The sequence below is a fragment of the Madurella fahalii genome (assembly GCF_045866475.1).
Source record: "Madurella fahalii IFM 68171 DNA, scaffold_4, whole genome shotgun sequence".
NCBI classification, from domain to species: Eukaryota; Fungi; Ascomycota; class Sordariomycetes; order Sordariales; genus Madurella; species Madurella fahalii.
The window spans coordinates 696,692-723,684 of NW_027263974.1; the positions used below are offsets into that span (position 1 = coordinate 696,692).

General features: G+C 55.8%; 8 protein-coding genes across 8 annotated transcripts; 5 read left to right on the forward strand and 3 right to left on the reverse strand.

Annotated features, from left to right (window-relative positions):
- Positions 1-358: 358 nt before the first annotated feature.
- On the forward strand, positions 359-6,317 carry MFIFM68171_07210 (Ankyrin repeat-containing domain protein; the record flags this gene model as incomplete). The annotated part of the gene is made up of 8 exons (XM_071062630.1): positions 359-660; positions 731-968; positions 1,038-1,091; positions 1,188-1,253; positions 1,308-1,550; positions 1,607-1,724; positions 1,787-6,018; positions 6,090-6,317. The coding sequence occupies 8 exons, from the start codon at positions 359-361 to the stop codon at positions 6,315-6,317; spliced, it is 5,481 nt and encodes a 1,826-aa protein (XP_070918731.1).
- Positions 6,318-7,710: 1,393 nt separating this feature from the next.
- Positions 7,711-9,993, forward strand: MFIFM68171_07211 (Heterokaryon incompatibility domain-containing protein; the record flags this gene model as incomplete). The annotated part of the gene is made up of 1 exon (XM_071062631.1): positions 7,711-9,993. One exon carries the CDS (start codon positions 7,711-7,713, stop codon positions 9,991-9,993), a length of 2,283 nt encoding a protein of 760 aa, XP_070918732.1.
- A 271-nt stretch (positions 9,994-10,264) lies between these two features.
- Positions 10,265-12,482, reverse strand: MFIFM68171_07212 (uncharacterized protein; the record flags this gene model as incomplete). Its single annotated transcript, XM_071062632.1, has 3 exons — positions 10,265-10,309; positions 10,554-12,347; positions 12,399-12,482. 3 exons carry the CDS (start codon positions 12,480-12,482, stop codon positions 10,265-10,267), a joined length of 1,923 nt encoding a protein of 640 aa, XP_070918733.1.
- Positions 12,483-15,078: 2,596 nt separating this feature from the next.
- Positions 15,079-16,974, forward strand: MFIFM68171_07213 (uncharacterized protein; the record flags this gene model as incomplete). The annotated part of the gene is made up of 1 exon (XM_071062633.1): positions 15,079-16,974. The coding sequence occupies one exon, from the start codon at positions 15,079-15,081 to the stop codon at positions 16,972-16,974; it is 1,896 nt and encodes a 631-aa protein (XP_070918734.1).
- Positions 16,975-18,360: 1,386 nt separating this feature from the next.
- On the forward strand, positions 18,361-19,450 carry MFIFM68171_07214 (DJ-1/PfpI domain-containing protein; the record flags this gene model as incomplete). The annotated part of the gene is made up of 4 exons (XM_071062634.1): positions 18,361-18,495; positions 18,554-18,613; positions 18,687-19,271; positions 19,385-19,450. The coding sequence occupies 4 exons, from the start codon at positions 18,361-18,363 to the stop codon at positions 19,448-19,450; spliced, it is 846 nt and encodes a 281-aa protein (XP_070918735.1).
- A 180-nt stretch (positions 19,451-19,630) lies between these two features.
- On the reverse strand, positions 19,631-21,388 carry MFIFM68171_07215 (Pyoverdine/dityrosine biosynthesis protein; the record flags this gene model as incomplete). Its single annotated transcript, XM_071062635.1, has 2 exons — positions 19,631-20,550; positions 20,623-21,388. The coding sequence occupies 2 exons, from the start codon at positions 21,386-21,388 to the stop codon at positions 19,631-19,633; spliced, it is 1,686 nt and encodes a 561-aa protein (XP_070918736.1).
- Positions 21,389-22,380: 992 nt separating this feature from the next.
- DIT2_1 (cytochrome P450-dit2) lies at positions 22,381-23,991 on the forward strand (the record flags this gene model as incomplete). Its single annotated transcript, XM_071062636.1, has 3 exons — positions 22,381-22,968; positions 23,025-23,867; positions 23,923-23,991. The coding sequence occupies 3 exons, from the start codon at positions 22,381-22,383 to the stop codon at positions 23,989-23,991; spliced, it is 1,500 nt and encodes a 499-aa protein (XP_070918737.1).
- A 375-nt stretch (positions 23,992-24,366) lies between these two features.
- On the reverse strand, positions 24,367-26,450 carry MFIFM68171_07217 (uncharacterized protein; the record flags this gene model as incomplete). The annotated part of the gene is made up of 6 exons (XM_071062637.1): positions 24,367-25,025; positions 25,094-25,186; positions 25,358-25,395; positions 25,460-25,918; positions 26,019-26,185; positions 26,250-26,450. 6 exons carry the CDS (start codon positions 26,448-26,450, stop codon positions 24,367-24,369), a joined length of 1,617 nt encoding a protein of 538 aa, XP_070918738.1.
- Between the last annotated feature and the right edge of the window lie 543 nt (positions 26,451-26,993).

Below are 26,993 nucleotides of genomic sequence, written 5' to 3' on the forward strand. Positions count from 1 at the left end.
AGAGTAGGGTGACAAGGATCGTTTCAGGCAGAAATCGCCGAGCCACATTTGGGGGCCAGACACTCTGCTGCGGTTTTCGTGTGGACCCTCACCGCATACGGCCAAGGGCGCTTATTGCGGAATCACCATCCACTGTCAGCACTAACCCCTTTCCCCGCACATCACCATCTGGTAATCTCGGAGCCAAGGTGTGTCGCGTCGAGCCCTACGCGGAGCTTTCAAGCACAGTTTGTTACTGGATGCGTGGAAACTGCCGGTTCCGCAGACTTCAAAGATCTTTTCATCAGCAACTGAATTGCAGTGCTTGCTTCTAGTTGATTTCGACTCGGAGGCCGATACAACTTGAAGTTTTCCCAAAATGTCAGACGCAAACTCTGCGTCTTCGGATTCAGAGGAGTCGGCGCTATCCGTCTCCTCTAGAGCTGGCTCCCCCGAGCCTGTGTTGAACCCAATAGGAGCAGCGGCAGACGAACTTTTGGACAAAGCAGGTGGAGGAGAAGCGGAGAATCCAGCATCGCTGCCAGAGCCGGCTCTTTCAGTGGCGGAAGAGAATCAACCGCTTCGCGATTTTGAAGGGTTGCATCTCACCTTCTCTCCGACAGACGATGACGATTCCGCTCCAAGGTTTGGGTTCGATGGCGAGATCCTGATTGCATGGGAGTGAGTTCGTTGTGGCGTTTGTCGTCCATTCCTCACCCAAGCATTTGTAACTGACAGCATGACACCCAAGCTTTGTAGTCGTTCCCGGAGTCTTCGGTAACTGGGAAGACGACTCGCAGGCCGGCCCAGGCTCCGGAACCAGTCAATGGGTCACCAAATATACCAGTCCGCCACACCGGGTGCGCGTCTCTCGGTTTGAGTACGATTCGCGAGACCTGTTCACTGGCATCAAATGTAGAGAGGGTATTCGGAGTTGTGCTCTGCGACTTCTGCGTGGCCTAACAGCCCTGAGAAAAGGCTCATCCCCGGTTTGTTGCGCCCTATAGGGTCCAGGTAATATCAGTTACCGTTCGGCGTGCTAACTGATTCCGCCTCAGAATCGGGTGATCAACTTCATTACTCATGACTTGGGAAGTGTCATTGTCAAGGATGTGAGTACGATGCCTTTTGGGTAGTCCAGCATAACGCGCCGAAGCGGATCTAGTCAGGCCCAAGAGAAGACGATTAATCATCTTTTTAACCCGCAGGCCTTGGTTGTAGCGGCCCTTGACCCCGGCTCATGGTCTGATGTTTTGGATATGACTCGCGTTCTGGTAGGCACTATACCGGCTCATTCCGTGTGTGTTCGCCGTTAAATTTCGACGCAGGTGTTTACAGGCTGCCCTCACCGAAGTATGAACCAGCTTGACATGGAAGAACGGTTATCCCGCTTCCTGTTCGCATCATACGGCAAAGAACCGACACGTTTCATCCCCTCCGTTTCCTCGGTCTCTGGGCTGGCGGCAGCCGCCATAGAAGTCAACGGGCTGTTTGTAGACTCAAAGGCGCTGCTCCGCTGCCGTCCCATTAGTATCTATGCCGAACCCGATTCCGCGCCGGACATCAATCCCGTGGGTCATTCCCAGTACCGAGGTCGAGAGCTTTTGCTAACCGCCGGACCCGAAAGGTATTTGATAGTTATTGCGGCACTCTGGGGGTTCCTTTCGAGAAGCGAATCGCAGCACCTGAGGACGAGTGCGACCACTATCCTGATCTCGATCGTTATGTGCGCGGCCTCGGCCCCGGTCTGTCAACAATCAGGCATCCCAACGCTCAAGACAAGGGTTGACTAACCGTTCGGTTCTAGTCTTGGATGTCGGATTCGACCACGAAATTTTCCTCCGCGAGCGGAAGCTACTCTCCCTAGCATCGCCCATCGACCCTTTCCGCAGTGCCAAGAGGGCCAGCGCCTCAGTCACGGAAACAACCCAGTACAGGAGCTGGCTGGCCTTGCCCGGTCCACAGATCCTCTACATCCACGGCTCGCACGGTGTCCAAGATGCGGCGGAGCAAGTCTTCTTCGCGCTTGACGAGATGCCGACGAAGCAGAGTACCGTCGTATTCTATTTTTCCTTCAATCACTGGGATGTTCGCCGCGACTCGATACGGGATATGGCATCGACGTTCCTCGCCCAGATAATCTGTCAGTTTCCGCTAAACAAAAATTGGGCGGACGCCCTTTTCACCCAGTTAGACCTCGAGAGGGGATGGACAGAAGCAGACCTGGTGTACTGGCTTGAGCGTTTCCGCTTCAACGATGAATTTGAACACGCTATATACGTGATCAACTACTTCGACGAATGCACCAAGGGTTCAAGGAAGTTCTTCCTGGACAAGTTCAAGTACTTAGCCGCTTCAAGCGAGGGCCAATTCAAGATTGTGGTCACCAGCCACGAGGCCGGCGCACTTCTGGGCGAGCTGCGCGATACGTCCGTGACAATCCTCGACCTTTCAGAGACCGCAACAGCAACGAGGGACGTTGTCGACGGGAACGACCAGGTGAAGCAATTGACACAGGCCCGGCCTGACCTCCTCCTACAGGCCAGCTTGTTGCGCCAGGAGCTAGACAGCATCGCCGATATCGATCCCCTTGCACGAAACATCATTCTTGAGCAAGCGCGAATCCAACTGGAGTGGCCGGAGAGCGTCTCTATCAGAAAGGTGCTGGGAGACCTGGACTTGCCGAGGGGGGAATGGGACGACAAAGCTCTCGCCGCCCTCCTCGGCCGAATTATTCGGAAGATTCCAGCCGAGGCAAACCTCCCACTGCTGCTTTCGTGGACCCTCTATGCTGTGCGGCCACTTACAATCTGGGAACTCGGAACAGCTCTATATCTCTGCACTGACTCTGACAACGGGGGCTTGGCCTCCCCTCCTGCTTCGGAGTTAGATGGGTTCGTTCGAAGGCTCCAGGTCTGGCTTGCAGGGATCGTAGAGGTGAAACTCAACGAGGTGCGGATAACACATCCTCGCATCAGGAACATCTTGATGGGCAAGAGCATCCCGAAGGAAAGAGACGACGGCCCACGTTACCTATGGGATGATGTCCCGGCGACCGCCCACTTTGACATTGCGCGGTTGTGTCTTGAATACCTGTCCCGGCAGAGTGTACGCGAGATCATCAGCAGTACATATCGTGTTGTGGAGACATCCGGAGCACATGTTTTTGCTGACCGAGGGAACCTGTGTTCCTACGCTCTGCAGGCGTGGACATATCACTTCTTGAAAGTGAGCTCGTCCGCCGGGCGATCCGAACTCGTCACTCAATTTGCCTTGACTCCCCTCGGGCGCGACTGGGCTCGCGGCTATTGGGCGCTCTCGAACCCGGTGACCAGGTCAAAGACCAGTTTGGAAAGCCTCTTCCCCATTTTCGCGGGCCTTGGGCTTCTAGATGCGGTGAAGCCCAAAGATATGCAAGATACATGCTGCGGACTGCTAGAGGCGGCATCCAAGGGCCAGAGCGAGACCGTGAAGCGCCTACTCCGGCACACCAAGGTTCCTGAGGCAACATTGCTGGACACACTCATCGCGGCCGGGGCGTCCGGTGACGAACAGCTAATGCTCTACTTGATTGAACACATATCCTCCAAGCGCGACGGTCTGGACGCCGTCGCGTGGCCGGCGAGCCTGATCTACAGGGCGGCGTGGCTCGGTCTCGACCGCGTCGCGGAGAAACTCCTCCAACTAGGCGTCTCGCCTGACCCCGACGTTCCTTGGTTAACAACCATAAAAGCACCACCGCTTCACCAGGCCGGGCGCAACTTCCACCTGGCCACAATGCAGATCTTTGTCAGCCACGGCGCCAATATCGACTCTCGCGGAAGATATAACAGGACTGCTCTTCATCTTGTCGCCGGACTAGGCAACGTGGAGATGGTTAAGTGGATGGTACAGCACGGGAAATTCGATCTAGAAGCCAAGGATCAAGACAGTAGAACTCCTGTCTACTATCCGTCTGTCTACGGACATTACGCGGCCGCCAAGGAGTTGCTTCAGCTTGGGGCGGATCCTGACATGGGCTTAAAGGCCGAGTCTACCACCGACATCTGGTGTCCGCTCGTGGCGGCAGCAGATAACGGGCTCCCACGCTGCGTGAAGGCATTGCTAGAGCACAACGCCAACCCGAATATTACCGGACCGTCAGGACAGGGGAGTGCTCTGCAGAATGCTGCGGTTAATGGCTATGTGGAACCCTGCCGTATCCTTCTGGAAGGTGGCGCCAATCCGAATAGCCCGCTGATCCAGCCTCCCATCATCGCCCAGGTCGTGCAGAGTCTAGGAGCAAACGAAATAGAACTCTGCCTGGAAATAGTCAAGCTCCTCATCGACAACGGGGCAGACGTCAACGCCAAAGACTCTGACGGCACACCGGTGCTTGCCTTTATTGTATCCTACGACAACGTCAGGCCCGTCTGCGAACTGCTCCTGGGCGCCGGGGCGGACGTCAACGTCCTTGATTCTACGGAAAAGGGACCGCTATTTCACGCCGCCGACCACATGAAGCCCTCCCTCGTCGAGCTCTTTCTAGCCCGCGGCGCCGATGTCAACCGCGCATCTCAAGACGGTCCAACGCCTTTATATGTCGCCATCCCCGACTCCGAGACCGTGCGTCTCCTGCTCGAACATGGTGCCGATCCTAATCGAGCCGCCTATATAGGCTTCACTCCGCTCATGTACGCCGCATGGTACAAGCATGATGATAGTCTTAGTCTTCTCCTAGAGCACAACGCCGCAGTTGACATGAAGAATGACATGGACGAAGGCCGGACCGCGTTGCATTATGCAGCGGACTACGGGTCCGCTGGGGGAATCAGGGCATTAGCAGAATGCGGTGCAAATCTTCAGGCCATTTCGGAGGATGGCATACCTATACTAAACAGAATAACGAGGTCTTTGGACGATCGTTCTTCCAAATTGCAAACCCTCCTAGAGTTTCTGCCCAGGTTAGATCTCAGTCAGACGGACAGCGACGGGCGAACGGCCATCAACGAGAACAGTATCGATATAGAGAGCCTCAAGCGCCTCGTCAATGCCGGTGCTCCCTTGAATATTCCAAACCGCGAAGGGATTACGCCGTTGCGGACTCACGTTTCCATTGGCAACACCGAGCACGCGAAATATCTCCTCAAACACGGCGCCGACCCGAATATTATCTCTGACAGCCATGGAGGGCCACTCCATATTGCGGCTTTGCAGTCCCAACTCTCGATGGTCAAGCTACTGGTAGAGCATGGGGCGAATATAAACATCGCGGTGCCAAGTAATACGTACGGCACTCCTCTGACTTCGGCTTGTCTCTACACCACAGCCGCGCCAGGGATAAACCCCGACCCGATTGCAGATGTCGTTCGCTACCTGTTGGAGCACGGAGCGGACGTTAACGGTCGGGGCGGGTTGTTTGGCTATCCTATCAATGCCGCTGCCCTGTGCTCGTCACTTCAAATTATCGACCTTTTACTAAGCAAAGGCGCCCAGGTCGGCGTAAGGGACGCAATGGGACGATCACCAATCCACTTTGCCGCGACCAACAGCGTCGATGTGTTCCAGGCAATTGTCGATGCGGGTGGCAATATCAAGGCCTGCGACGCGCTTGGTAGGACGCCATTGCATTGGGCCGCGCGACCTGGCCGTCTTGGGGTCGTAAAACACATTCTCTCTCTTCTCGATGCTGAGGATGAGGAGCATGACATCGATGTGCCGGATGGGGATGGTTGGACTGCCCTGTGCTGGGCCGCCCGTGGTTTTGCTGGTTGGCAGGAAGGCTGCACAGTGGAGGAACTGGTTGGCGTTGTGCGGCTACTACTGGAGCGCGGCGCAAACCCTTCCGTGGTGATCACCTTGCAGGGCCAGAGATGGACACCTCTCAAGCTCGCCAGATATCATAGCGCTTGGCCCGAGGTGATTGAACTGCTGGAGTATGGCCCCGGAGGGCTCGACCAAAGCAAGGAGGGCGACGGTGGCAAGAAAGCCGCCTCGAACCCGGATGATGAGACACGGATGGCGAATGGGCATCCGCCTTACTGCGATGTTTGTCTCTCGGTAAGTTGTCATTCTACCGCGACCCCTCAATCAAACATTAGTAGTAGTACTAACATTATGCTTCTAATTAGTCGATCTCGGGATTCCGCTACCACTGTAAAACTTGCGCCTCGTTTGACTTGTGCTTCATGTGCTATCCGCGCCGAGCGCTCGTGCACACGCCAGACCATGACTTCGAGCAGGAGGGCCCCGAGTTCCTCGGGCAATCGGAAGCCGAGGGCGAAGGCGAGAGAGTGGATAGAGAAACCGAAACGACTTCAACGACAGACTCGGATACCGACTCGGATGCGGATTCATAGAGTTTTCCAATGACAAGACCAAGTTGCGTGGTTGCATCTAGACCCCATGCAAATGTGAGCGGATTCAGTTTTAATCACCGATGCCAACATCGCTTTGCCGAGTGCATACAGGGGGTAATTCCCCAGAGAGATTCTTCCGGCCGGGACTTGGGCCGCTGGGGCTCTCCGGATAGTTTGTAACTGTGTTCGCGACTGGGGGCATTTTGAAGGGATGTATCTCAGTTGATTTGTCCGTGTATACCGATACCTTCAAGGCAACCGGTGATATGCATGACATAAACCATAGCTTCAACGCACCCCATATCCTAAGCGCCTTACTCAACTATCTTTCCCAGTTCCTAAAACAGGTTACCGGCCCACCTCAAAATACAAAGACATCATCCTCTATCCTTACCACCGTCCCCGTTGCCCTAAACCCCTCCCCGACCAACATTCCGTTTGTATTAGCCTTTATCATCCACGACGGACCACACACCATGACCTTAGCCCTCTCTCGGTTGCAACATCCTCTCCCGTAATACCTCCCTCCTATCCCCACATCGGGCGCCGCATCAAGCATATACCAGGATCTCAGTTTCTCAAGGTCCTCCACCGCCAGCACCGCCAGCTTTCCCTCTTACAACATACCTCCCTTCATCGCGTACCTACACCGAATTTACCCCCGTCTTATGTCACCCATCCATCCTTCACGAATAGCCATATGACCTGACAAACGGTTATCCGTCCGCCACCATACCAATCTTTCCCGCCCGCCCCCCTACAATATCGCATCCCTCACTTAGAGCCCCTGAACTCGACATTGATGGTTCTGGTTTCGAAGGCGCGCCAGGTAGCAGGAAGTGAGGAGCCCCGTCCGGTTAGTACCGCACGATCAGGGCCGGGACGCCATTACTTAGGGTCTTCTGACGCGGGTGAGGAAGCCGTGATATAGGCCATTGTTGTCAATCACAGCGCGGATGGAGACCTGCTGGCCTGTTGGAAGCCCGAGAGTGCTGTGTGAGGCGTGGAGGTGGAGACGAGGCGGAGGATCCCCCGGGGTGAAGACGGCCTTGCGGAGTAAGCACTGCATTACAGATCCGCTGCAACATGATGATTAAGTATGCGAATACACAATGGCATTTGTGGGGTGAGGTGAAATGACTCAGGAGAACTTTGGTTACTACGTACAAGTCTGAGTATACAAACCAGCATTTCGGTAGTCATCGACAACCCTAACCCTTAGTTTCCCTCCATGCACTGCCACACTCACGGCTGAGGTCTCTATACGCTAGTAGCAAAGATCGCTGCCTGACCTTGCAATTTGATCTTCACAAAATTATAAAGTGGGGTGTCCTGTGATCAGTGTGAGGACCATCTCATATTCAACACTTGGAAACGTCATTGTCTTGGGACAATGAAGCGCCAACGTTCCATCTCCAACCCCAACCCACGCCGTCCCGGCCGGCTCCCCTACGTCTACACCCCTCTCTCCTCCCCGCGCCACATTCGCCTGATCCGCCTAGCCCACTACGACCCTCTCCTCTCCCAAGCGTACATCACGCTCACCGAGCATCCCATCGACGCCGTCGCCAACCACTTCACCGCGCTCTCCTACACATGGGGTTCCGCCATCGAGTCCTTCGCGCAGGCCCCCTCCCCCCTCTCACCCCTCCCCAACCCGTCCAACATCCAACTCCTTATCCTCCCGGGGGCCTCGTTCGAGACCTTCCGCCGCCGCGACGACCTCGCCGCCGAGGGCGCCCTCCTGGACACGTACACCACCGACGTCCGCTACCTCGACACGGCCGGCAACCTGTCGGACTTTTTCCGCTCCTACCTGGCGGGGTTCCCCGAGCGGCACCTGCGGTCGCGACGCAACTCGTTCGCCCAGGTCGCCCACCTGTGGATCGACGCCGTCTGCATCGACCAGGACAACCCGCCCGAGAAGGCCACGCAGATCCCGCTGATGGGCGAGATCTACTCGCGCGCGGGCAGGGTGCTGGCGTGGCTTGGCGCCGACGAGTCGCGGCTGCCGGTGTTTGAGTGGTGGCATGGTGCGGTCTACCCTCGTTTGAAGAGCGTTTTGGAGGACGGCGGGGCCGAGGGGTTGAGGAAGCTGAGAGAGGCGAATTTTACCAACAGCGGGTTTTGGAAGGAGGAATTTGGGATGGGAGTCGACGAGGTTCCCGGCGGTTCGTGGCTGGAGGCGTTGGCTGCGTACTGGGCTTTCTATCGGAGTAGGCGGTATTTTAATCGGGCCTGGATTGTGCAGGAGGCGGTGGTGGCTCGGAGGTTTGAGCTGGTGTGCGGAATGAAAGGGAGTGAGCTGAATTGGGAGGACTTGACGGGATTTGCGTCTTTGCTCGGGAATGTGGGATGGCTTGATTCGCTGGATGCGTTGGCGGGAGAGTTGTTGGCGGACGAGTATACGAGTGAAATGGCCCGAGGTTTTGGGATTATGGATATCTACGGCCTGCAGGAGCATCATAGGGAGGAGCGGTACAAGGATGGCGGGTGGGCGACACACTGGTGGGCTGCGCTATCATCGGTCAGAAGGAGGGACTGCTTCGTCAAGCAAGACAAAGTCTTTGCTACAGTCGGCATCCTACAACAGGCCTTGCCCCCCGGCACGCCCATCCCTTTCCCTGTTGACGCTTCCGCCACCCCCGAGGAGGTCTACACCAATGCCGCCTCCGCCCTCCTCCTTTACTGGCCCGAACTCACGCTCCTCTCCTTTGTTGAACTCCCCTTGTACCGCACGTTCAAGAACCTCCCTTCATGGGTTCCGGACCTAACAACCGCGAGATTCCCCTGGGCCCTCGGCATCTTCAGCAGCCAATTCAAAGCTTTCCCGCCTCTCTCTTCGGCTGATCCTCCTCCGCGAACAATCAACCGCCAAACAAGGCACCTTCGCCTCCGCGGTTTTAAACTCGACACGATTACTACGGTAACGGAATATGCACCCCCCCTGAATATCGGGCTAGTGCACACCGCCCTGAAATTCCTAGCATCCATGCCCACTACCTACCCCCACATGTTCAAGGCAACTACCCCCGGCGGAGAAGGAGGCCAACGCCGTGAAGCCGCTCTGGTGCACACCCTCACGTGCCACGAAACATCCAACCTCAACCGCGGCAACGCAGAGGAAACCGGCCGTTTGACCGTCTCCTTCCGGGACTGGTTGCTTGTTGGCCTAGGGCAGATATTTGCCGGCTGCCTCATGCAGCCCGAGGATGCGGACTACTCCCCCACGTGGGTATCCGAATGCCAGCAGCGTGTGAAGGAGATTGAGGGTATCATAACGAGCATGCCACCCAGAGTGCTGATCCCGGGTGTGGATGAACTGAGGGCGCATGCGGAGGCGGTAGTCAAGGCGAAAAAGGGCAAAGGAGAGTGGCCCAAGTGTGTGGTCTCACCACAGGAATTTAAGAACCAAGTGGGAAGGGTCATGTTGTACCGTTGTTTGTTCCAAACAAGGGAACAATGGATAGGAGTCTGCTCAGAGATATGTAAAGCCGGGGACGAGGTGTGGTTGCTTGAAGGTGGGGCAGTGCCGTATGTGTTGCGAAGAATGGATGAGGCCGAGGGCGGGGAGAAGTTTCAGTTCTTCGGAGAGTGTTATGTGCATGGGGCCATGAATGGGGAGTTGATGGGGGAGGATGTTGAGGGGAGGTTACAGGAGGTGGTTATCATGTAGACACCTATTTCACCCAAAGGTGGGCTCGAGCAACTCGGGGAAGATTCGCGGTTGGAATCGGTCAGGATAAGGTACTTCATTTGTCCTGTACGTGACTCGATTATCAGTTCCCCCTGCCCTGCCAACAAGCATACTACAATCTACAACTAGTAGCAGATCCACTGTAGATAACAAGTGAAACGTACACTACCTCCTTCACCTTTCCCCAGCCGACCATGGGATGTGAGCCATGGAAACAGCATATACTGTCACACTGCCCCTGTCCACTGCATTACCAGATGATCGAAGTCTTGGAATGACCCCAAGACCCGGAGCCCTGGATTGGACTGTTTTCGGTTGATTAAAACCTAACACCCACCACCACCGCACCCTCCCCCGCCACATCCACCTCCACCACAACCACCTCCACCACAACCTCCTCCGCCTCCTCCGCCGCCTCCGCCACACCCACCGCCTCCACCCCCACCACCGCTTCCCGAGCCTCCCCCACCACATCCTTGACCATCACACCCAAACCCACTGCCCCCCCATCCCCCTCCCCCATGACTGAGATAATTCACGTGATAATCAGGCCCAAACGCAGCCCCTCCAAAAGACCCTCCCCCTTCCGCCTTGTAAACCACGGGAGCCGTGTACGCAGGCCCCCAGCTCAAGAACAGATCATTCCGCCTAGGCACGTTGCCATAGACGGGCGGGGGCATGATCTGCGCGTCGGACGGGACCACGGAGAACACGCCCTTGCCCAGGGGGTCGCCCCTCTCGGTGTCAGCCGCCACGACGCAGTTCCAAACCTCAGCCTCGGCAACGAGAACCTCAGCCTCCAGCGCCGCCTGCAGCGCCTGGCGGCGGCGGACGACGTCGTCCCACTCGGCCTGGCGCGCGGCAGCCTCGCTCGCGGCGGCGGCCCGCGCGGGGTCCTGCGCGGCCAGCTCGGCCTGCCGGTCCGCGACCCGCCGCCGCAGCGCGTCCCGCTCCTCTTGCAGCGCGGCGCGCTGCGCGCGGGCCGCCTGCGAGTAGCTCCGCCAGACGTTGAACAGGCGGAGGCGCGGCTTGACACCGTCCATTTCCGCCTGCTTGCGCTGGGCCGCGCTGTGCGCGTCCCAGATCAGCTGCTGGATGGACTTGCCTTTGCTCTGCTCGGCCCGGGCCTTCTCGCGGGCGGCTTCGAGGCTGAGCCATAGGTGCTTGTTGGCGTCGTCGTATTGGGAGAGCTGCGCGGTCATGGCTGCGTGTTTGGCGAGGTAGGCCTCTTGGCGGGTGATGAGGAGGCGGGAGTTGGGGCTGTCGTCGTCCGGATCGAGGTATAACTCCGCGAACGTGAGGGCCCACTGCTTCTTGGTGTCATCTAGCGCGCTGGCACGGTGGGTAGCCTTGATGGTGTCGTCGTGGTTGATGAGCCGGCCGACGTGGATTCTGCAGTAGCGCTCGTATGCCGCCGGGGAGAGTTGGTGGGTGTGCCATATCAGGTCAATGTCGAGGGTCGGGACGAAGGTGGTGGATTCGTGGGCTTTCATGAGTTGAAGAAACCGGAGGTAGCGGGCTTGAGCTTGGGGAAGCCGGATTTCGGTGCTCACGCTGAGGATTCTTTCCACGAAACCGCCTTTGCCGAACTGCCGGAGCGGAGCGTCCCAGAGCCCGAAGACTGGACCTCCAAAGACAACCCGGCAAAAACGTGCGAAATCTGAGTTGGTGTTCCCAAGGGCAGCCGAAAAGACCTGTTTGCAATTTGGGCAGGTTGGGTTGCGTGCTCTTCCTAGGCGATACCAGGCCCATTCCGCCATGTTGATGGTGCGCATTTCTGGCTTCCCGCTACACTTGGCCGAACCGCATTTATAACCGTGGATGTCGAGTGCGCGCTGAGGGCCTAGATGAGGAGCCCCATCATCGATGAACTCAAAGATATGGTAAGGAATGCCCGGAAAGTTCTTCTCCCATTCGAGTTGGGAGGCTTTGTCGCTATACGGAAATTGCTTCAGTTTGGAGAGCCTCGCGAGGGGGAAATCGATTTTTGCTTTCCAGAGAGTCGGATACTCGACACTCATGTCCCGAAAGTACCGGTGGGGCGAGAGGAGGTGGATGTAGAAGATCACGGCCACATCCCATGGGGGGAGTGGCCAGTCTTTTTTACCGGCGAGAAGCCCATTGGCCTCAATCCAATCGCGGAGAAGGCGCAGGTAGAATGAATATCGAACCTCTGCGTTCATAAGGAAGCATTGGATCCTCCACCGGCTTCCCTCGTCCGGGTCAGAGGCATCAACGCCAGAGGGCGGAAGCGGGAATTTTGACGCGTACGGTCCAGGCGATTCGACATAGTTGAAGAGTTTCCGAAACATTTGAAGAAGCCACAGGTGGTTCTAGACGAGTGTTAGCAATATTCAGGTAGGCGTCGAGTTCCGGTGACGAACCGTGACCTGCTCCGTAGAGAACTCATCTTTGATAGGAAAAGTTCTAGCAGCGTCCTGTTCGTTTGGCCGTTCGACCAGGGCCATATCGGCTGCAGCTCAGAGTTCGATTCCTTTGATAAGGTACTATAGTTGTGGGTATAGATCGATTACTTCGGATTATGAAGTTCCCCCGGTTTCTTGCAATCAGTTGAGTCTCGCCGTCGGGTTTTAACCGCCATTGGGAGCCAACGGGGCTGTGCTATGGAGCTTGCAGCCTGGGGCGTAACCAGATTGGTATTCGGTCAAGCGAACAAGGCTCTCCAGTTTTGACTCAGCAATAGGCACTAAAATCGGATTTACGGCGGGTTATGCTAGCGGATACCACAACCTTCAATACTAATCAGGGCCCACTGCGCCCGAGAATAAGGTAGCCCTAGACCTAATACCTTTACTACTTCATCTTAGACGAATTCATGTTAGTCCAGCTGATAGTGCCGGACCGGTGATTGATTTGGGCATGGCGTCAACTCGGTGTCCGAGTGAGAACAGCCATCCAATCCAGAGAGGAAAATCGCCAATCATGAGCGCAGTCGGCCTGATAAAGGTCCGCTGATGACCTGGTGTTCCTCGGTGATGCGGCTCTGCCACGCTCGCTTCCAGTTTGGATAGAAGATAACGGCGCTAATAATGGCGATTTTTTCTTTTGCATAGGGCTGGGGAGTCAATAGAGGATTTCTTTCACTGAGGTCATCCGATGGGAAAATCACGGTCAGCCAAGTGCAACCGCCTCGCCATTCGCGGCGTTGTCCACAGGTTTCGTACATGTCCCGGGGGAATCATCGTGGGGTAGTATGTACATCAGGGTCAAATCTGGACACCGAGGGCTTGTACACAGCCGAATGATGCTACGGTCGGCCAGACAGGCAAAAGAGCGGCAGTGCCGCTACTATTGGCAGCCTCCGTAAAGCTTGCAGATCCTTTAAAAAAATTCCCAGAGGACGGATTGTCAGGGGACTCGACAGGTACTAGTGTTCTGTCGACTGCAAACGCGTGGCTAGATGTGCATACTAAGCCAGCCGGCATCATATGGACCGGACCATCGTTAGAAGTACACCTTGAATAAGTACGGCGTAGAGTGGTCGACTTCAAGCAGTAGCCCCCCGGTACACCGAACGGGGATGCGCGAATTGTAGCGAAGCCTCGTCATTGTAGTGCCCGCCAGACACTTGGGAATCCCGGGAAAGGTGCCAACGGAAGACTCATGGTTCCGCCGTTGGTGCTCATGAAGCCCTAGCAGGGCATGGCCGACTCATGCAAGATCTCGGTCACGCCGCAGCGACAACCTCTACTTACTCTACCGCGACCCGGCAATCCGGCGACAGCTAAACGGCCATACTTAACATGAGGGAGCGCCTCGTGTTTGCAGCACATGGCTTGCAGTCCTTACTTCGGACCTTGTCGACCCTGGGCACATCTGGAGTGTTGTTCGCCCGTCGCGTAGCTCGAAACGCGAAGCCCGGAAGGCGGGTTCTGTCCAGCGTCGGATTGTCCCATCCCTTCAACGAAAGACAACGAGTCAAACTTAATAGAGACCTGTTCACACTTGTAATGGATAAAGCCGCCAGGTTAAGCGCTAGTTCCTCTTAATGAGAATACTCTTTGGTCCAAGGTGCATTAGGAATTGCCGTTTTTGGGCCGACTACCTTAGGTAAGGTAGGTAGGTAGTTGAAGAATCCTGCTTGAGGCCATAAATAACATCGCTGTCCATAACCACCAACCCATCTAGCTTATTCAAGCCAAAACAACACGTTGCGATAGCCGTAGTGCTAGTCGCACATTGCGGCTGTTTCGAGACGTTCACGGTTTCCGCCTAACTACCTTAGGTTATAATCGGGGAACAAGCAGCCTGGACCACGTAACACTGAAGCGAAAAGCGACTGTAGAAAGAGAACGCAATGGGCCACATTTCCAACGCTGTCAATATCATAGTGGCAACAAATGTTGTGCTTTGGACTCCGGAGGAAATGTAGTGAGACTTGGTAAGGTTGTACCTAAAATGAGAGAAATCAGGCACTCTTGAATACTATCTTTGTCGAGATCGGTAACCCTATATCTTCTCGAAATCACGGCTGTGGCAGCGTCTGTGGACTTGCATGGGCATTTTACAACATGCTCGTCGAGGGTCTCGTCAGCCTCTTGGGTACACTTACCGTACCTACGACCCAAATCGGAAATCGCAAATCCGTAGTGTTGAAAGGGAAAGTCCACTTGGCCACACATTAATATGTTTTGGTCAACGATTTCACCGCACAATAATTAGATAACCATCTGTTTTACCATCCGAGCATATGAACCAACCCATCCGGACGCCATTGAAGGCTGGTGGGCGACGCAGAAATAGAAGGGTACCTAAACAAGACTCCTGTGTTATGTACAGTGGCCACTGTGTGAGCCGCGGATAAGCTAGCCTCGGTAGCACAACACATACGTACTTGTAGCAGTAACAATATATAATGGCTAACTTCTGTATGCTTCACTACCTCACTACTTTACATATAAAAATAACACCTTCTACTCGGGTTCATTGTCAGGTTTCTAACCTTCTGTGGGCCACGGCTAACAACCATTCTACACGCTCACACCTAAGACTTACCTTATCCAGCTCTCTTTCTATCCCGAGTCTGCCGTTTCCTCCAACGCCATGCCGTCCTTATCTGGAGAACCCGCTGATGGCAAGCGGGCACGTCTAACCGAGATGCCGGCGGAGATACTACGCAACATTACGAGCGAGTTGGTTCCCATGTCGGGCGTGTGGGACACCGGGGCGAATACGGATCCCCAGACCAGGATAATTTCTCGTACGCCAATCCAAGGGTTGCAGTCACGTCAGATCCACGCGGGGCGGTTCTCCAACCTCCTGCAGCTTGCTCTTACTTGTGGCACTCTCTCTGTCTTTGCCCGCGAGGCCCTCTACTCTCGAGTCCGCATCGACAAGTACCGCACTCTGATCAAACTGGCGTACCGTCTGTCCCAAAATACAGCTGGCATGCGCTTTAACGCTGGATTCGTCAATCGCTTGGAGGTCGACATGCACGTGGAGAGAGCGTGGGAGGAAACATTTTATGGATGGTACGCCGAATCCGCCTCCCCATGGGACGAATTCAGGCGCAAGACATTGGATTACATCCGTAGCGTTCTGAGCAATGAAGGCCAATACCAGTGGCTATTTGACGAACCAGCTTTCGAACTCTGCCCTTCACTTGCTGAACTCCGGGAGAGGGTCCTGCTCGGCAACGGAATCAACCCGGGAGGATACATAGACCCCGTGGTAGCCACATTCTTTGTCATTCTATGCCACTTGCCAAATCTCCGCACTCTCGTCTTACGGTATAATCATATCATGGATGCTCCAGGATATCGGTTTCTGGGAACGAGACAGGTCTGGATTGGAGCAAACCGGTATTATCGCACTATTTTCCGCCTCATCTCCGAAGCCACCGCGAGCAACGCAGCCTCTGGGATTACGAAATCAACTGCTCCGCCAGGCACGTGGCCATGTCCTTCACTGGAGCATGTCGAAGTCTATGGAATCCCAGGGTGGAGAAGCCCGCGTCGGTTCGAGTTGGAGTATGCTCCAGCATGGTCGTTCCAGACATTCCCCGGCCTGAAAAGCATAAAAATCTGCATCGGAAGGTCAGCACCCGCTCAAGGGCCGACTTCCGCATTCAGCGAGGGACTTGCCGGCGACGTGGTGCTATCATTGGAGCCGGAAGGATGGGAGCAGCAGCACATGAAAGCATGTGTTGCCAACCTCGAGCGCATCGAGCTGGACAACACACCCTTTGACTTCGAGACTCTTGAGCAGGCACTCACTGATGCTAAGCAACTGAGGACGCTCTCCATCAAGATCGACAATGCCGGGCCTACCGGCGAAGCGAACCCGGACGCCAACTGGAATACCGTCCTTCCAATATGCAGCAGCAGGCTTGAGAGTCTCGATATGCTTATCAGCTGGTGCCGAACCGCCGAGAACGACACGTTCTTCTTCGGGCCCCGACGCAAGCTCACCTGCCTTCCGAAGATGACCCAGCTCCGGACGCTACGGACGAACCTCCGCAGTCTATTTGGCGGGTTTGCTCCCTTGGGCGGGTGGCAGGGCGACGCGACCCTCCGCATCGAGAAGGAACTTGAGCACCGGCACGAGCGCATCAACGCAGCGTCGGCCGTAGAACTTCCAGCCTCTCTTGAGAAGCTTGTTCTGGTCGAGGAAGGGGACGCAAGGCCGGCGACCAACGGACTTCCCATCTGGGACGATGCGTGGTACGACAACGCTGAGGCTGCCGGTAGAATTTACTCGGAGCAGCTGAAGCGGTTTGCTGACAAGTGCAAACGGGGGAGGTGGGAGAAGAATTGGCGTATCAATGAAATCACCATGCTGGCGGTGGCCCGTAGAATGGGAGACATGGAGTCGGGGCTCGATCGAGAGGGTGTGGTTGATGCGTTCGCAAAGGTGAACGGATTGCGGTTTCAGTGGGGGTGGAAGGATGAGGCAGAGCATTCCGACCAGGTGACTTCGTTCAGACCGAGTCGTAGGTAAAGTAACAGCTGACTTCGTTCAGACTCAAGTCGTAGTAGGTGAAGTAACAATACGTAATATTATGAGATCATCCGCAGTCTGATTGTCTGCAGAACTGATTCATTAACGGTGTTAGTATAGGTAGTATTACGTGATTCTTTGTGTCATTTGCCCATAACAATACATTCATCAAACTCGGGTGCTTAAATAGCAGTATGTAGGTTCTGATCCCGCCTGCCTGAACCAGAAACTGCTCGCTCAGCTGGTATCATAGCCTACCCTACAAATGTATCAGGAAGCTCCGCAACCCTAAGTTCATGTGAAAATGCACGTCTCTAAGGTATCTATGTAGCCATCCTCACAGTACCTTACTAATAATATATCTCTTAGGCCTGTCCTGTACTTCGAATTACGGGCAGCAGGTCCTTTGGATACATATCGCACGACACTCGGAATGTTAAGGTGAATCTGAAGTATCTACACTAAAATAGACGAGGGGATACTTGCCTCCAAACCCCCTGTTGCCTAGGTAGAGTAGGTACCTAGTGTCCTTTGGCGGCGATGCGTTCAACGTCCGCCAAGCGAGAAGCGTGTGCCACCTGACTCATCCCATAAGACCAAGGTCCGTTGGATCTCGGTCCCGGGTTTTGTGTTATGAACGGGTGGGGGTGGGGGAGGTTGAACTAAAGTTGAATCTCTGCGTCTTTATGCGCATAAGCTTACCGGTAGAAGTCGTCGTTTAGATTGCCCAGACCAACCCCACGCTCACCAAGCTAGATAATGTGACTTTCCCCAGACGATGTGACAGAAGGCTCTATTGCCTCGGCACTGAGCGGGGCTGGTAATAAGTTGATTGAAACCACACAACCAAACCGGTGGAAACGAGACGGATGCGCCGTTGGCGCGGGGGTTACCAAGCTCGTCCGCGGCCGTCCCGTTCCATGCTCGGCCCTGCCCGTTGGGCCTGGATGCGTAAGCCCCCGGTTAGGCCACCCGATATGGCATTCGGATTACTCCAAACCGCGCGAAATTTGCTCTTTCGTGCTCGGTCGCAATTTAGCCACGACGAGCCCCGGTGTCTGGGTTCGCGCTTCTGCAGTCCGCAGGGTCCTTGTGCAACCTCGCTCATCAAAAACACTATAAGACCGCTCATGTGTCTCCGCGTGGAGTGCTCACAAGGCCGTCATGATGCGGGAATTAGATTGTTTTCGTCGGGGCCGCCCCCGTTTGGGGTAATTCAGGGCTCGGGGAAGAGTCCTGCTCGCAAGCTTCCTCGTGCCAACAGGCAAACGACGAGGAATAAATAAGTTGGCAATGATGCGCATGGGTTCTTAGCACTAGTATTCAACACATGGTGTTTTCTACGAATCGCTATCAATCACACATTGTGACGCCCCGTCTCTTATCATGAAGATCAAAACCTCGATTCTAGCTTCGGCATTGGTGGTCTCGACGCAATGGCTTCAGCTCTCACTCGCTCTTAACTACACCTTTTCAGCGGAGCAAAAGCGGAATGCCAACCGAACTTTGTCCATCGGCTATGTGAGCGCGGCGCTGTCGAATCAATGCCTCACTATGAAATGCTAACTCAGAGTTCCAGGTGGTCTTCCATGGATACACGATTCTAGATGTGTTTGGGCCGCTGCAATTCTTGTCTGATGTGAGTCCCGACAATGCGAGAACAACGCTCCTATTGCGTAAGCGCACTTTACCAATATGCTCCCCCTGGGTAGCTCTCCTGGCCCTTCAGCATGAACCTCTCGGTGATTGCCAAGGTCGCCGGCCCTGTACACAGCCGCCCGCCGCTGCATCACGGCCCCGACGGAATGCCGATGGACATGTCAGCCATGATTGACGCGCAGATCATGGCCACGCACACATTCGAGACAGCCCCGCCGCTGGATGTCCTCATTGTTTCCGGGGGGTTGGGCGATCTGAATCTGGCCGAGAACAACGACACGGCCATCGAGGACTTCATCGCAGCCCGCTTCGACTCGACCGAGTACATCCTCTCCGTCTGTACCGGGGCCGGCTTCCTCGCCCGCGCCGGCATCCTCGACGGCCGGCGCGCCACGGCCACCAAGGCGACTTGGGCCCGGGCGACGTCCTTTGGTAATAACGTCACCTGGGTTCCCAGCGCGCGGTGGGTGCAGGACGGCAAGGTTTGGACCAGCTCGGGCGTCTCGGCGGGCATGGACATGATGGTGGCATTTTTGAGGCATCTCTACGGCGACCCGGACGTCAACAATTCCGTCAACAACATCGAATATCTTCCTCACGTGCATCCGAGCTGGGATCCGTTCTCCGTAGTCCACAAGGCAAGTTTCAATTTCTTTCTTGTTGTTTTTTCTAAGTTGCTTTTTCTAGTTTGTGCCCGGTTATCACTGCTATCGCCAGAGCTTGGTATTAACATGAGGTGATTTTGGTGTAGGTTCCCGGCGCCAATATGAGCATGCCACTCGTCGAAACAGTTGGTCCCCTGCCGTCGTATCCCTGAGGCAACATACATCTAGCTCCCTTGTAGTCAAGGAGGATAAAGAATGGGGTCAGAAACACCAAGTATCCATCAATAATATCTTTTCCAACCTAAGTGCCCTCTCACAAAAGAAGCATAATAATTTCACCGCAGATCCATTCCAAATGCCAAAGTGCAGGTATAGAGAGGTCCAGAAAGTGTCTAGAAAACTCCAACGCCGGCCACCGCACGGAAATACCACATGTCGGCGTCGAGGGTTGATTCCAGATCCCACATGTAGGGGTTGGTAGGGTTGCAGCAGTCCAGTATGTCCTGGTGATCCTGCGCGACATCGTATAATACCTTCTGGGGAGGATGTAGGAGGAAGTGGCCGGCCTTGCCACCGTGGCCCTCGTCGGCCCAGTCGCCGTTGAACTCGCCTTCGGCCAGCGCGTCCCTGACGACCTTGGACTTGGTCATGACGATGGTGGGCTGGCCGGAGACGGTGGCGATGCAGTTGTGCCACGGCGTCGGCACGTGGAGCAGGTCGACGGAGCGCATCTCGCCGCTGGCGAGCGACAGGTTGTCGAGGGCCCTGACGTTGGGGCTGAACATGCGGATGCCAAACTTGGGGCCTGAGTTGTCGTGGGCGTGGATTGAGAGGCGGACGTGATGAGGGAAGAAGAGCTCGACGAGGTTCGAGTAGGCGTCGTTGCGCTGGATCATCTCAAATGCCACCTTGGAGGCGAGCTGTTTGAGCTTGGCACGGCTGAGGTGGCTGGTGTACCGATTGCGGCTCAAGTCCTCGACCATGAATCGAGAGAAGCCGCGATAGAGCTTGAGGGCGCTGTGGTCGGCCGCCTTGATACGCGCGCGCAGCGCCGCCGGATCGGTGCCGCAGCTGTGGACTAGCATCTGGCGGCTGAGCTCGGCGGCCGTCGTGCGCTGCGTGGCGATGTGCGAGTCCATCGCGGGCAGTCCCAGACAGTTCTGCATCTCGGTTGCACAGTGCCTGAGATCGAACATGTCGACGAGAGACTTGAAGCCGATCCAGTCTTTGGCTCTGTGGCGCTGGCTGACAGCGGAGCTCATCTTGAGGAGCTGTGCATTGTATTGATCGACCGTCTGATCGTCGACACCAACTGTAGAGATTGTTAGTGTTCCCGTTCTCGCAGCTAATTTCCTGGGGCAGTTGCGGTAGGGATGGGACTCACTGCAGTCGCTGAAGACGTGGCCGTCGCTCACAATCCACAGCTTCGCACCCGGCTTGTAGACGTCACCCACGGCCTCGAGGAAGGCGTGGAGATGTTCGAGCGCAAGCTGCTCGCCTCTGTCGGGCATCACGCCAAACACCTTGTCCGGGTTGGACGACTTGCAGGGGAAGGCCGGGAGACAGAACTCGAGCCTTGCCTGCCGCCGCACAAACTCATAGACACGGCCGAAGAAGTACTCGCGCCCCTGGATGTGCCACTTGTCGTTATCGCTGGCATACCTTAGCCACTCATCAAACAAGTCGACGATCTTTTCTGTCGTCTCCTTCAGCTCCGAGTCCGAGTCTTGGCCTTGGTCTTGTGGCGCCGACGTGAACAGCTTGATATCTTGCAGAAGGAGATAGGCAAAGACATCGTCGAAGAGTTCCACTCCCACGGAATGCGGTTGCCGAAGGACAAGGCCGGAAACGATCCCGGTGTCGATCTCTTCTGAACGTTCGTATACGGCCAACTTGTCTTGATGAACCGACTCAACCTTGAGAAGGGCTTTTGTGACTGATGGTGCTCCGGGGTAAAGGCTCTTTTCGGCGATGACAGTGCCTGGAAAGACCACGGACTGGCGGAGGGACGGGGAGGTAATAAAGGGTAATAAGTCGGCCCAGTGGGCTTGGAAGCTAGGTGAAAGAGGTCCAGTACAAGAAATCAGCTGCCCATTGGGCGCCCGCACATAGGCGCAGCAGACTCTGTGATACACGCTCAGATCCTCCATCGTGTCGGGTATGCCGGGAGCTGGGACGTGAAGGGTGAGAAGGTTTGAGCAATTTAGCACCTCCAATGTTTTGGGTCACCCATATTTATCCCTGGGTGAGACTTGGTGCTCGGGCAGGCGAGCCATCCACCGTGTGAGTGAGACCGCATTCGCAACAGGATTGTACTCCGCGCCCGCTGGATGGATGGCTTCGACCCCCCACAACCACGCCGCACAGCCGTGATGCGGTGCTCTGGCGTCAACTGAGCTGCGCTACCCACGCAAACCATCCCATCAGTTGTGTACCAGACCCCTTGTCCCAATGTAACCTGGCTCCTGGTTGGGCACCACGGGGATTTCCCAGGGTCATCAGTTCGCATGATCTGAGCATGGCAGTGCAAAGCGAGGTGCCTGAATTCCTCTAGCGATGAGACTACACGTACCTGGTATGTTTGGAAAGGAAAGCCAATGCCCTGTCTATCGTACGTGTCAGCCGCTGATGGGATTGGGAGCCTCGTGTCTGCAGGGTGAGACGGGGCCCCCTGATTGGCTGTCGGTCACGCCAAAACGGTGCGGTCGGGAAACCGTTCATGGATGCCAGGTTCCCTCCGTTTTGCGGTGCTGCAAGGTACAGGTACACGAACATGTGCTCGGATATGCGTCCCAAATGGCCAGACATCGTGAGCCAGGACAACACATCAGCCAACCATTAGAGATATTGACTGCGCCTTAACCTTACATACCTTGTTGCCGATCGTATCTTACGTAACGGAGAGGTAATCTCGATTCCGAGTTGTTGGCTCAGGGTATCCCAGCGGTGTGCAGGGGAGCGAAGGAAGACGCAGAATCAGCGAAGATCAAAAAGAAAAAAAAAAAAGGGTGTGAGAGCGAGAAGCGAGCGGCAGTGGCCCGAGCTCCAATTAGCGGACTTCCTAATACGCAAAGAACGGGTATCGTGTTGCTCCCACTGGCGGACAGTCGCTCAACATTCCCCCGGCTCGAGCGAGACGAACATGGCCGACATTGCGTTCTTGTTGTTAACTTTGTTGGTGGGCGTGGCGGTGTCCGTTGCTGTCGCCGGCTATGTGGTCCTTGTCCCGCCAAAATATCCTAAGGGAATCCCAGCGGTGCCTTTTTGGGTCACCTTGATTCCCTTCTTCAAAGACGTCGACCAGTCTGAAACGTTCAAGACGTACATCCAGGAACCGCTTCGCACCCACGGTGCCGTAAAGTTGTTCTTCGGCGCTCAGTGGAACGTCTTAGTCCATCGGCCCCGGTATCTGGCCGAGCTGTTTAAGCATGAAGATGTCTACCAGAAAAGCGGGAATCAGAAGAAGATCCCGAATAGCGTTCTCGCGGTTTTCCTGGGGGACAACATCATATCTAGTCACGGCTCGACTTGGAAACAGTACCGGCAGGTGATTAAGCCGGGCTTGCAGAGAACATTTGAGATAGAGCTGCTGGCCCGAAACGCACTGAAACTTTGCGACTTGATAGCAAACGCCTGTGGCGCCAGCGGGCGGGGAGTTCCGGTGCAGGACATGCTGCAGAGGTACACCATCTCTAATATTGGCGACGCGGTTTTGCAGACCGACTTTGGGGTGAGTTATCAATTATTCTGGGTGCAACTAGTATGGCAAAATCCTGACTTTAACAGGCCTTGGACCGTCACGATGCCAAAATCCACAGGCTTCAAACGGCCCTCAAGCTCCAGATTTTCAAACCCATTTTCATGAACTTTCCGTTTCTTGACAGCCTGCCGATTCCCAGTCGGATGGCGGTTCGCTCGACCATATCCGAGTTCAAGGACGAGTTGACGTCCAGTCTCGTATCGGCGCACGCCAAATCAGACTTTGACGCCCCTTCCGACAAGCTGGGTGCCCGCCTGCTGGCCGCCCGGGGCTCCGGCGAGCTCACGGAGCAGCAGTTCCGCGACAACCTGACGGTCCTCTACGTGGCCGGCCAAGAGAACCCGCAGCTGGGGCTCATCTCGACGCTGTACCTACTCGCGCAGCACCCAGAGGCCCAGGACCGCCTGCTGGGCGAGATCCGCTCCGTGGGCGCGGGCGAGCCGACGCACGGCGCGCTCCAGGCCATGCCCTACCTCGCGTCGGTGGTGTACGAGAGCCTGCGCATGCTCCCGCCGATCGGCCAGCTCATCAACCGGCGCGCGGCCGAGGACGTCCTGCTCGGCGACGGCATCTTCATCCCCAAGGGCACGTATCTCGGCTACCACTGCTACTCGACGAACCGCGACGCCGAGTACTGGGGCCCCGACGCGGACCGCTTCCGCCCCGAGCGGTGGGGCGATACCATGGAGGACATCCAGCGCTTCTACCGGCAAAGGCGCACCAAATCCGAGTTTGTGACGTTCCACGGCGGGAATAGGGCATGCCTAGGCGAGCGCTTTGCCACTCTGGAGCTCAAAGTCGCCTTGTTTGTCTTAACCCAGAGGTTCACCTGGAAACTGGACCCGACCTGGCCCAACAGAATGACTCCGGTACGTGTTGCTGTGTTTCCCATACCATTGTGCAGTGGAAAGGTGTAATTGACAGGTGAAACAGGCTGGACCATTGTTTCCGAGAGGTTTGAGGTTGGTGTTTACAAAACGCAACGACTCTTGAGTGCTTTGTGGAACAGTAGTTTTGTTATAAAACATGTTAATTAGTGAACGGAATGTGTGACCAGGAACCACATTTCATGTACATGGAGATTCAAATGCAGTGGTAAATTTCGGCTTCATTTTATTTTATTTTTGTTTGGTTTATGAAGTTTGACAAGTATGACATGCATAGCACACTACTAGTACCCTCCAGAAATGATAGAAAGGGAAACTGGTCGCAGCGTATCAGGTTATCACTGGAGACGAATACACTCTAATGCGTCTGGCTACACACGGAGGCTTGGACGTTACGTGACAATATGACAGTGATATATTGGTATGCGCAGCGCAGATCAGATGCGTTCCCAGAGTGCTGGTTCTTGCTCAAATGACCAAACTATAAGAACCCAGCCAGGGGCTTTTCTGCCTGCGCTACCCCCTTGTCTACCTTAACCCAAATAAAAAATGGCACCGAAGCAACCATGAGACCCAAGGACAGCAACATGGAGTAATGCAAGTCTCCGGTGCCGTTTTGGATCTCGCCTTGAATCAGCGGCATGATCCAGCCGGTGCACAGGTCCAGGATGAAGATGAGCCCAGACAGCAGGGCCTCGCTCCCCTTCGGGATAAAGGATGCGAACACAACGCGGTTGTAAGCCAGCATGGTGTTGTTGGCGGCCATGAAGATGACCTGGATAACCCAGAACTCGGGGGCATGCTTGAGTCCGACGAGAGTGTTGGCGCTGACGCCGAGACAGCCCCAGAAGATGCAAAAGATGTTGAGGCCGAGAAGGAGATAGAGCCAGGTCTTGACCGGGGTTCTGACGCGCGGGAATGCCCACATCCACGCCAGGGAGCCCAGGCAGGCAGCCAAGATGCCGACCAGGGTGAAGACGGCGTAAATGCCACCTCCGGACAGGTGCAGGCCAGTCACCTCGAGGAACAGCATCGAAATCAAGGGGATGAAGTTGAACCATGCAGCGTCAAAGAGCATCCATCCCGCGCAGAATTTGAACACCTCGGGATGAGATTTGACCGACCGCAGGAGCCGCCAACCTGGTTGTGTTTGGTTGCATGGTTAGCAGTGGTGCGGCTGCGACGTGGGAGAAACCGCCGGGACTTACATGTGAGAAACGGAAGCGAGATGCTCCACTTCTTGGGTCTTGTGGTCCCACGAACGTTCGGGAGCAGGAAATGCCCCACGACGGCGATGGCAACTACAGCAACAAGGGTTAGATGCATGTGGTGAAATTCAGGTGTGTGGCCACGGCAGGCGTGCGGCACGGTAAGAGGGAAACTGGTTCATGTCGGAGTTACGGGCCTGCTGATGGGGGCTATGGGCATGGGGGGAAGCGGGTGTGCAACAGTACGATCGAGAATTGACTTACTCGTTGCCGCGCCGCTCACTGTCATGGCCAATCGATAGCTTGCAGGATCCCCCCCTGGTCAGTGAACAAACTAATGCCCACAGCAGCATGGTAAGCACTTACCTGTTGAAGCTCGCGTCCGGGGTGGGAGGCTGGGTGTATGCGATGATGATGCCAGCAAGAACGGCTGCGATCTGTCCAATGTTGTTGACCACAATCCCCCATGTGCTCGCTCGGGCACCTCTTGCCCAGGAGGCTTGACCCAGTCCCTCATGGGTTTCGGGCAGGGGTGAGTCGGATTTTGCCGGCTGTTGCGCCGTGGCCATGAACATGGGGATGTAAGACGCCTGGGTGATCATGAACACGCCCATGAAGACGGTCGATGCAACGTGGAGGCTGGAAAGCGCGGTGAGTGTGCTGTAGGACAACGACGTGAGGCCGGCAAAAGGAAGTGATAGCGCCCCAAACACGTAAATGGTCGCCATCATGATGGTCTTCCGGAAGCGAGCATAATCGGCAAGCCCTGAAGCGAGGATGCAGGCGACTGCCTGCAAACCGCGTGTGATGGAGTTCAGGTAAAGGCTGCATTTCGCAAAGCCGGGGAGCGCGGTAATGGTCAGCTCATCCGTGCTGTTGTTGCTGCGGTTTGTTGACCCAGCGCAGGGTTGGCTGCAACACTCACAAGTACGTCAGATAGTCCACCTCTTGAGAGCCGAAGTTGACGACGCATGCGATCGGGCCGATGGCGGCGCAGGGCTCCTCGGAGCCGGGCTGGTGGCCGACGGCGTTGGCTACCGTCTGGATGGCGGCCGGCAAAAAGTTGAACAGCATGGCGCTTGTTGGGCCAGTCTGGTGCCAGGTCAACTCAGTGTCTTTACTCGTCTATGGGGCGATCCGGATTCTGCTATCATACCGCCAGGTTCAGTACGAGCCATCCCCACATCGACTTTGAGGAGCCGAGGGGCTTCTGATGGTATTCCGTAGCCGGGGCCGTGCTGCCGCTCTCCGGGCTCGGGTTAGGGTCCAGATCCCCGCCATCAAAGTCGTCGGCTTTCTCTCCGATGACGCGAACCACCGGCTCCGCCGGGGCTGCATCCTTCTGAGGCGAGGACATGGCGGTATCGGCTGGTGGAGAGAGCGGTCAGGAGTTCCTAGCGTCAGATAACGAGCACAAAAGACTCGTTGGGATGCGAGGTTGAGCGACGTCTTTTTCAGCTTGAATAACGTGCCAGAACAGGGACCCATGCACGCGCGAGTATGCGCTGGTTATCTCGACCCAGTTGGGATCGAGTTTGCAATGGTGCGTGCTCAGTCAGCCTGACCCCTGCCCCATTGGACAGGATTCGAGTGGTTCCGAGCTGCACCCAAATGTCCCCAGAGCCTTCATGCTGGTACTCGGGCCCCAGGGTACTACCTCGCTTCGCAGAGGATTCCATATCCAAGTGGGGGTGCCGGAATATTACATTCTAGGCAGAGTGTTCCGGGCTTCCGGTCCCGAGGCAGAGCCGCACCCCGGCTGGTAGCCCCGGCTCTCGGATTCATAGTACGCTGCGGCTTATGGCCAACAAGGTAGCCGTGCCGCATACTGCAGTGATCACCGTTACTAATGATAACTTGATCGTTGACAAAGTGCTGTACAGGGGTTCAATGCCTACGC